Genomic DNA, 8,377 nt, shown 5'->3' on the forward strand with positions numbered 1-8,377 from the left:
TCTTGAACAATATCGTCATCAAGGAAAGAAGGGAAGTACTACTCGGCTGAACTTTCCCCGAAATGCGCTTGAAACGGTGGCGAATCGCCGAGAACCCTGGCTGCCTTTGTCTCTCGACCCTCAACTACGGACTTGGTCAGGCCAATTGCGCTCTAAGGCTATGATACATAATGTGGAGATTGAAGGTCGTTCCCTTGTGTTTAAACGAGTTCCAGATTGGATCGCGATAGCTTGACGGAGAGTTTACAATACGCTTGTATTCATCATGCCAAGGAGATATTGTACAACAGGCTTATTTTAATAACCGAAGGAAATGAATGATACTTTGTACAAAGGCCGATCAGTTGGCATTTACTGTGCGGCAGGGGGAGGGGGAACACCTGAGTTCGGACCAGGTCCACCTTCACTTGGGGATCCAACTCGAGGACCGCCCATTTGCGGATTGCCCACAGCTCCTGGGGGTGGCATCCCTGGAGCACCTGGGCGAAGTGGAGCTCCCACTGAAAAAGGAGCACATGTTTGGGCCATTTTTTGTACAAGCGATGAGTTGCTTCTCTACTTACTAGCATTGGGCGGTAAGGCCTGTTGCTGGTGTGGAGGGGGACCTCCTGGATATGGAGGATATCCACCCTCGGCCCCACTACTGGGATGAGGTGGATGTGGATACCCAGGGTAGTGTGGGTAGCCATGAGGAGGAGGAGGAGGAGGTCCTGATGATGGCGTTGGACCCGATGGAGGTGGAGGACCACCGTGGGGAGGACCACCTCCGCCGTGTGGAGATGCGCCCGGGGGCGCCCCTGGGGGTCGGTACCCTCCTTGTGGTGGGTAACCCGGATATCCGTGAGGAGGCGGAGGAGGTCCATAACCCTGTTGAGGGGGATATGATGGAGGCATCATCTGCTGTGGAGGGGGAGCCCCATAAGACGGATGTGGTCCTGGGTGAGAGTGGGGCGGAGCAGTGACATTGGGTGGTGGTGTCGTGCCACTATGGACTCTCGAAGGCGGCGCAGTCACATTAGGAGGACCAGCAGACATCTGAGGGCCGGGACGACCAGCCAGTATTTGTGGCTTGGGTTGTCCTGGATTGGTAGCCATGTCTGTGTATTCAGGAGCGGCCGCTGGTGGTCCTTTGGAGCCATCCTTGTGGTTGGTCGCACCTTCCTCGCCATTGGCCCCGTCTTCCGATTTGGCTCCATCGGTTGATCCTGTTGTTCCATCGGGACCCCCATCTTCTTCAACCTTGTTCTCATCAACAGGTTGAAGCACATGTCGATTATCTGATGGTCCCGTGATCTCGCTGGCCTGAGGCCCGGGTGAAGGTGGGGTAGGGACCCCATTTTTGAGGCGATCCTCTTTCTCTTGCTTCAGTTTCTCAACTTGGTCAGTCACCATATTCTGGTATTTGTCCTCGGAGACGGCCTTGGTACAATGGCGCTTGAGCTCCTTTTGGAAGTCGTTGCTGGAATCAAGGAATTTGCGCTTCTTCTCGTCGTACTTCTTCTCGATTTGAGTGAGTTCGGCCTCCAATTTCTTCTGATGCATGGTCAATGACTGAACTTGACGCTTGAGCACTTGCATGCGAGCGGTGGTTACGACACTTCGGACATCGGGCACCACGCTTTCCGAAAATATGTCGTTAATCAAGCGATGGTTCCTCATGAACCTGGAATGAGCCACGTGCTTGACGCTTAAGCCATCATCCGGGTCTTCTTCATCCTCAGCTGGTTGAATATCAATCCTACGCTCAGCACCCTTTACACCTCGTGGCTCGGGGTCCTCGATGGTGGGGGCATTACGGGCTTTGGCTTGCATGTAAGCTTGGTAAGCGGGAGAGCTCTTGTAGACCACCATTTGCCTCTCATAGTCTTGCTGCGAAAGGTAACGAGACAGATGATCAAATTTGAACGATTGACCAGCCATTTGGCCTAGAAATTCCTCACCTTTTCGGCTTCGTATTCCTCGTTGATTTCTCGCCTTTCGAGGTCTGTGAGATCCCGCCAAAGCTGTCCGATCATCTTGCCAACCTCCCAGAGACTGGCATCGGGGTGTTGAGCTTGAACATCATCCCATACTTTCCGGGAGAACCTTTGAAAGGGCAGCAATGGCTTTTCGGGAGCTCTTGGTGGTTTGGGAGCTCCTTGATTGCCCTGTAATCGATAGTCAAGCAAACAAAACCTTCTCATTACTATCAATTCAAATGTATTTTCTAAACTAACAATTTTGTAACATATCACAATCCATTCGTTGGTGATGCTCGTCCTCCGACATATACCAGGAAATCAAATTTCAAAACAAAACAATTTCATGATCGATCAATGGCAAGCTTGATAATTGATAAAAACTGATTGATCTCCTCCTGCTTCAATATCGTTGTGACAGGTTTTGGAAGCCGTCGCTTCGCGATATCCGACTCTGTCTAAATCCGTCTTTAAAAACGCCATGTGTTCCACAACCATCTCCTTATTTTCCTGGCTAAAAGGGTTATGGATAATCCACGTTTTGGACCATAAAGGCACGAGACCTGATAACCATGGAGCGGGCACATAACTAAGTAAGTAGAGACGAAGGGTGGATTGAGGGCATAATGGAAGAAGGCTGGATAAACGGGAAAGGGTGGGATCTTATGGTTGAGATACCTGTCGAACATCTTTGACCTATTCGGATTGGGTTTGGGGCCTGGTTTTTTATGCTCGCCACTCAGCAACTTTTGTCGCCGATTTTCGCGTCTAATACGCAAAACCTCGGGATCCACTGGTTTCGTGGATTTGGATCCACGAGGTCGACCCTTAGGCTTAACAATTTTCTCGGTCATTTGCCGTTTCTTGGAAACCCGTACAACCTTGGGTTTGACCTGGACGGGAGTTTTACGCTTGACAGTGTCCTTGGATCCAGGAGGTCGGCCTCGACGAGGCTTGTTATCAGACTTTTCCTGCTTCATTGCCTCTTGACCCGACCTGCGGATTCGCTTATACGAATCTTTTCTGCCCTTGGGGCGACCCGTAGGCTTCTTAGAAGGTTCGACAACCTTGGCTGTCACCTCTTCTTGACTATTTGCTTGGTCAGCTAAGCTATTTTCGATGGACTTAAAAGGAGGCATGATCTCATCCAAGTATTCCTTGACCAAAAAAACAAAAATCAACCACTCAATCGAACACAGATGGTGATATGATATGGAAAAAAATCGCGATCTTACCATGGCTTTGGATCCCATCCTTTGGGGGTTGAATGCAGCATTGCCATAAGGTCCGTGCACGAAAGGATTGGCTTTGATCTCGTCTTGTTGGCGCATAATTCCACCCTGAAGAAGGAAACCCTGGATCGATTGGCGGTCGAGGAAGTAGGTGAAGGAATCATGATCGGATAAATGGATGGTAACGGATAATAGGATAAGTAGCCAAGTAGGGTTAAGAAGCGGAGAAAGGCCATGATTAGTCAAAGAGTCTACGTACTAAGGTTTTGGCCGAACTGCGGGAGTTTTCCGAGCTTTGCAAGCCATTCAACATTTAAAAGGCAAACTAACGGCAGGATAATAATAATAACGAGACACATGCACGCGAGATTGAACGGAGCATCTGTAAATGCACTTACCCCCATGGGTGAAGCCGCGGGACTGGACCGAAGACGCTCTGGAACAAAAGGGTGGGCGTGAAAATGATGGATAAAATAGACATATTCGAAGGGCGATGACCACCATTCCATGGCACTTCAAAATTCAACACCGCGTCCATCGACATACTAATAATCGACCTCACCGAAGCCCACGACGGATGGTGTCATTTGACACCGCCATCGCTAATGACTGAACCCTTGCTTGAACGAGTGAACAGAGGGAAGCCAGTGAAGCCACATTCCGATTGAGAAATAATCATAAGCGCCACAATCGAATAAAAAGATCAGCTCAAATGTCACAGCTACTTTTGGCAGCGTTACCTTCAAACCCATCAAATCAAAGGTAAAGTCTATTGTGGTAACTACAATTCTACAATGAAGGCAGTGGAAAGAACGTAAAAACACACTTGGAAACTTATGTTACCTCGGAAGTGATTCAAGTTTACGTCACGCTTTCCAAAATCGGCATATCATCGTAACAAAATGTAAGAGTTATATATGACAAATTTTTGTGCTCCGAAAGATCTGCGGCAAGTCCTTATGAAACAGAAAAGATACAGCTCGACTGGTTTTCGAAGTGGTATCGATCTTTAAAACCATTCAATTCATGTCGATAATGGCTGTGGATTTCGCCTTTAAGATTTTCGACAGAAATCGATCAATGAAAGATATGATTCCAACTATTTTTTCATATTTTACCGCTATAGCTACCGAAAAAAAGAGCAATGCCCTTTAACGAATAATTTCTTCGATACCTTAGGATTCACGAAATTACAACAACGGCCATAGTCAACTTGCTATGGGAGCTTTTCGAAGATCTGCCTGGGCGTCAAACTGGTTCACCAGTATCGCTTCTATTTAAAGTTGGCTAGTTCCTGAATTTCGAATACGTGACTGTGTTTCGAGTTGACTTTTGTCTGGGATAGCAGACACTTCTTGGTTTCAAGCACAAAATTTGGTTTCGATTACTCGATCTTCGCCATCGTATATAAACTTGTATTAAGAAAAACGTACCCCGCATCTTTCAGAGGCAATGTTCGACAGACCATAAGTAGACTAAAAAACTAATAATAGTGTGGGGCGAGTCCAGATCCGAATCCGAATGCACTCGAATCTTCGAATCAAATTGGGCGGCATTTGTTAGAATCGGATCTTTAAGCAAGGACTCAATCTGGATGAGTCATAATTGATTTCAATATTTTCTTTGGATTTGGTCAGACAACGGGATCTGTACGAATTGATCATATAGGAAACTGAAGGGTTATGGCATGAGCTTGGTTAAGTTTAGCTAAAACAAGATATGCGCTTGGGCAGAACTTAAGTGTGGGGAAACCGTTAGAAAATCAAAGGACTCCGCCCAGCACTAATAAATACGACGTGGGCAAATAACCTGCCTGATTTCAGAGAATTCCTAAAGGCAAAACGACCCAAGAGGCGAGTGCGTGCACCGTTCTAGCTTACCTTTCAAGATATTGAATGACACGGGCGAACCAGCCGTCATTGTTTCTACAAAAACAAGAGAGAGAAAAACCGGTCACAACGGAACATTACCAACAGAATCAGAAGAGACACACGAGCCGGAGGACCGGAGGGTGCTACAGAGGCTCTAAACAACTAGGGGAACACGGGGGATCGAGCAGGGAAGAAAAAATGGCAAGAGGTTCCCTTGGATCAAGCATCTAGTTTGAGGATACCATACAGCGATCATCCCACTGGGATGAGAGGTTCTTACGAGGCTGGCTTCCACTTCCGCCACTCGAATGCACGCCTTGGCTGGCCGCCAGGCGGAAATTGGGCAGGCTCATGTTCAAACGCGAATCCGGCGAGAGGATGGAGGACGATATCCGCGGATTTCTGGGGGATTTCTGATCCGCAGGACCTGGCCGTAGACTGTTGTGTGGTGTTGACTTGAGACCAGTGAGTTGCGCCTATTCAGCCCAGGAAGGCTGCCCCAAGAAAGACGCCGGTTGAGCGTGACCAATTTGGGCGTGATTAAAATGGGTCCAGCTTGAGAAAAATGGATGAGGTTGAGACCCTTGAAGGGGTGGGGTGGGGGGTGGGGGGTGTAGGAGGTCTTTACAGTATCGCCGAGGGGATAACTAAAATGGGGCAGGTAAAAGGTCATATGGATGTTAAATATCAGTTTGTTGAACACTTGCTTTTTGGTAAGGGTCTAGGATCGGCTTCATGGTAAGGAGTAGATAGTTCACATGATGTTATGGATTGGGGTAGGGGGAAGTAACGAGGAAATGTCTTCGGAAGAAACAGTTTCAATAGCTTGCTAATATTTTTAGGGTCATAGTTTTGTTGCCTACCTCGGAATTCAGGTCAATGAGAAGTAAGTCGGTACACATTGCCCAGTGATTGGGCACGCTAGTGCATCTGAAAAGGGCGGGAAAATATGAAACTTTCCAGAAGAAATCAGACAGGCATAGTTCTTCCAGAACAGGTTGTTGTATAGGGCTTTTCAAGTGCTAAAGATGCTTAATACTCTATGATGCTGCTGCTCAAAACAGATTCCTCAACCCGCGGAACAAGTGCGGGTCCTAATTGTCACCAATATCAATTTCCTGCAACGCTGCCGTAAAATGCACAATCTTTATTAACAAAGTTAGGACAGGTTCAAACAGGGTACGTGACAAGGGTCTGGCATTTTCGCAATTATTCTCGTTTTTCACGAATCATCCGGTTTTGGAGCTTGGCAGGAAAACAAGTACTAGGGACAATGGCGGGAAATTCAAACTTGGATATCGCGGTAATATTCTATCTTGAGCATCTTTAGATCCAATTTGCACAAAGCCATCATGTAGGCCCATTCAGGATCCAACTTCAAATTCGTGCCTGGACGTAAAAGTACTATTGGGGCAAGTCCCGACTCGAATCCGAGTGGACTCGAGTCTTTTACTCGATTTTGGAGAAATCAGCCGGACCCGTGTCTTTTAGAAAGGACTTGAGTCCGGACTTATGAAGAGAAATCTTACCTATAATTTCGCAAGACGAGTCTTTTTGAAACGACACTTTTTTGTGATCACCAAACCTTTCCCGCCTATTCAGGCCTAAACTTTTGATGCTGAAATTTTTCAATGTCAATTATTGGCTTAAGTATTGGACAAAATGTGTGACTAATATCATTTTCGTAACCATTGAGTGTATGTGCTTCAAACCAACCATGTAAATATACTTAAAATGACTTCTAACATGTCTTAAAGTACAACAACTGAAAAGTGATCATTGGGTTTTCATGATAAAGCAAGAATTTGCTCTAAACACTGTCAGTCAATACTTTTTTTTTTCTAAAAAGTGGTTTTGTAGAATTTTCTTTCAGCAACATCTGGACCAAATTTCAAGTAATTCGGTGAGCTTGTTATGAAACTATGGTTCTCACTCTGTGAATGGCCCTCAATTCAAAAGTAGAAATACTGTAGCTCTGAGTTTCATATGATTCTTTAAACGCATTTGGACTTTTCATAATCATGGAATAATATATATGTTAAGAGATATGGCACCTGTTTTATTTGAATTTTTTGGATGTTTTTGCAAAATAAACAATTTACTGGAGTCCAAAGTTCAAATTGAAATCTAGTGCACTGTACTTTGGTTTTATTCTGTGCCCCTTAAATAATGCCTGCCTTTTATGCAAACTTCCAAGTAAGTAGAAATCTAGACTCTACTAAAAGATAACTCATTCATTTTTCACCAATGCCGGATGTTTTTTTTGTCAAATGTGTGGATTAAGACAAAATTATTAATTGTTCAACCCAAATATTCTAATATGCTAACACTTATGTATATGAACTTTCATTGCCTATTCCATACATTTCTCTTATATTTTGTCACTGTAAGTTTCTCATCAATTAGTAAAATGATTCTGGTTGATTTTCTATCTGTGCATGTTTTTGAGCCAGTTTTACGCAATGTTTCACTGATTTGAAAGGCAATTTGATTGAGTTTAGATCAATTTGATGTTCATGGGTATTTCATTTATTCTTCTGACCTTCAAAATTATTTTCAGAAATATTTAGTAAATGAACAGAGTTGCATGACGAAGAGATCTTTATTTAATTAAAAATATTTAAATGTTTTATGCAGTGTGGATAATCTTGTTTTATTGATACTAGAGTTACTGTCTTGATTCAACGCAATGGCCTAACTTGGCGATCAGGGGAAAGCCGTGCCGTTTCCTCTCTTTAGAGTCCCTGACCAGATTGAACAGATCCTTTGTTAACTGCCGTCGCTGATGGCTTTTGGCTGGGAGACGGACAAAGGTACGTGACCCGGCCGGTAGTACTCCGGAGGGATGTCGGGCCAAGGACAATAAGGTGATGAAAAACTCTACTGCAACTGAACATGTTAGGTAGAAAACATTCCATGCATAGTAAGGCAAATTTCAGAAAAAGGAAGATGTAAGTTTGGATTGTTTTAACTAAATGAAGAGTTGTTTAAGTTTTGGACGCTAAAAATATTTATGTAATAGGATAGGTTTCGAAATATTGCTGAAAGTAATTATTAGAGCATGGAAAAAGTGTATAGAAGAAGTCTTACAATAATGTTCAATACGAAATGGAAAGTTTAAGTGTGCTTTTTTCTTAAAAATTATGAAAATGTCAACCTTAAAAACTGCAATACTATCTTGAAGCAATATTCAAGGTATTTGATATATCTTGCTCACATCTTTAATTTCATTTTATAAAGCTTTCAGGAGGGAATAATCATTACAATTTTCAAAAACTGTTTCCTGACCTGATGAACTGAAAGCAAAGAAAAACTC

The 8,377-nt window shown here is 44.3% G+C and overlaps 1 protein-coding gene across 6 annotated transcripts; it reads right to left on the reverse strand.

The window, feature by feature from the left end:
* Positions 1–237: 237 nt before the first annotated feature.
* On the reverse strand, positions 238–5,541 carry LOC131889484 (SWI/SNF-related matrix-associated actin-dependent regulator of chromatin subfamily E member 1-like). Of its 6 annotated transcripts, none has more exons than XM_059238609.1 (7): positions 5,342–5,541; positions 5,071–5,115; positions 3,589–3,626; positions 3,194–3,298; positions 1,941–2,147; positions 564–1,869; positions 238–500 (listed from the first exon to the last, which is right to left on the reverse strand). In XM_059238609.1, the coding sequence occupies exons 1-7, from the start codon at positions 5,412–5,414 to the stop codon at positions 352–354; spliced, it is 1,923 nt and encodes a 640-aa protein (XP_059094592.1). In that variant the 5' UTR covers positions 5,415–5,541; the 3' UTR covers positions 238–351. The 6 variants fall into 6 exon arrangements, with proteins under 6 accessions (XP_059094592.1, XP_059094584.1, XP_059094624.1 ...); XM_059238601.1 differs by having other exon boundaries at positions 3,194–3,313; XM_059238641.1 differs by lacking the exon at positions 5,342–5,541 and adding an exon at positions 5,184–5,261.
* Between the last annotated feature and the right edge of the window lie 2,836 nt (positions 5,542–8,377).

The sequence above is a fragment of the Tigriopus californicus genome, chromosome 1 (genome assembly GCF_007210705.1).
Source record: "Tigriopus californicus strain San Diego chromosome 1, Tcal_SD_v2.1, whole genome shotgun sequence".
NCBI lineage: Eukaryota > Metazoa > Arthropoda > Copepoda > Harpacticoida > Harpacticidae > Tigriopus > Tigriopus californicus.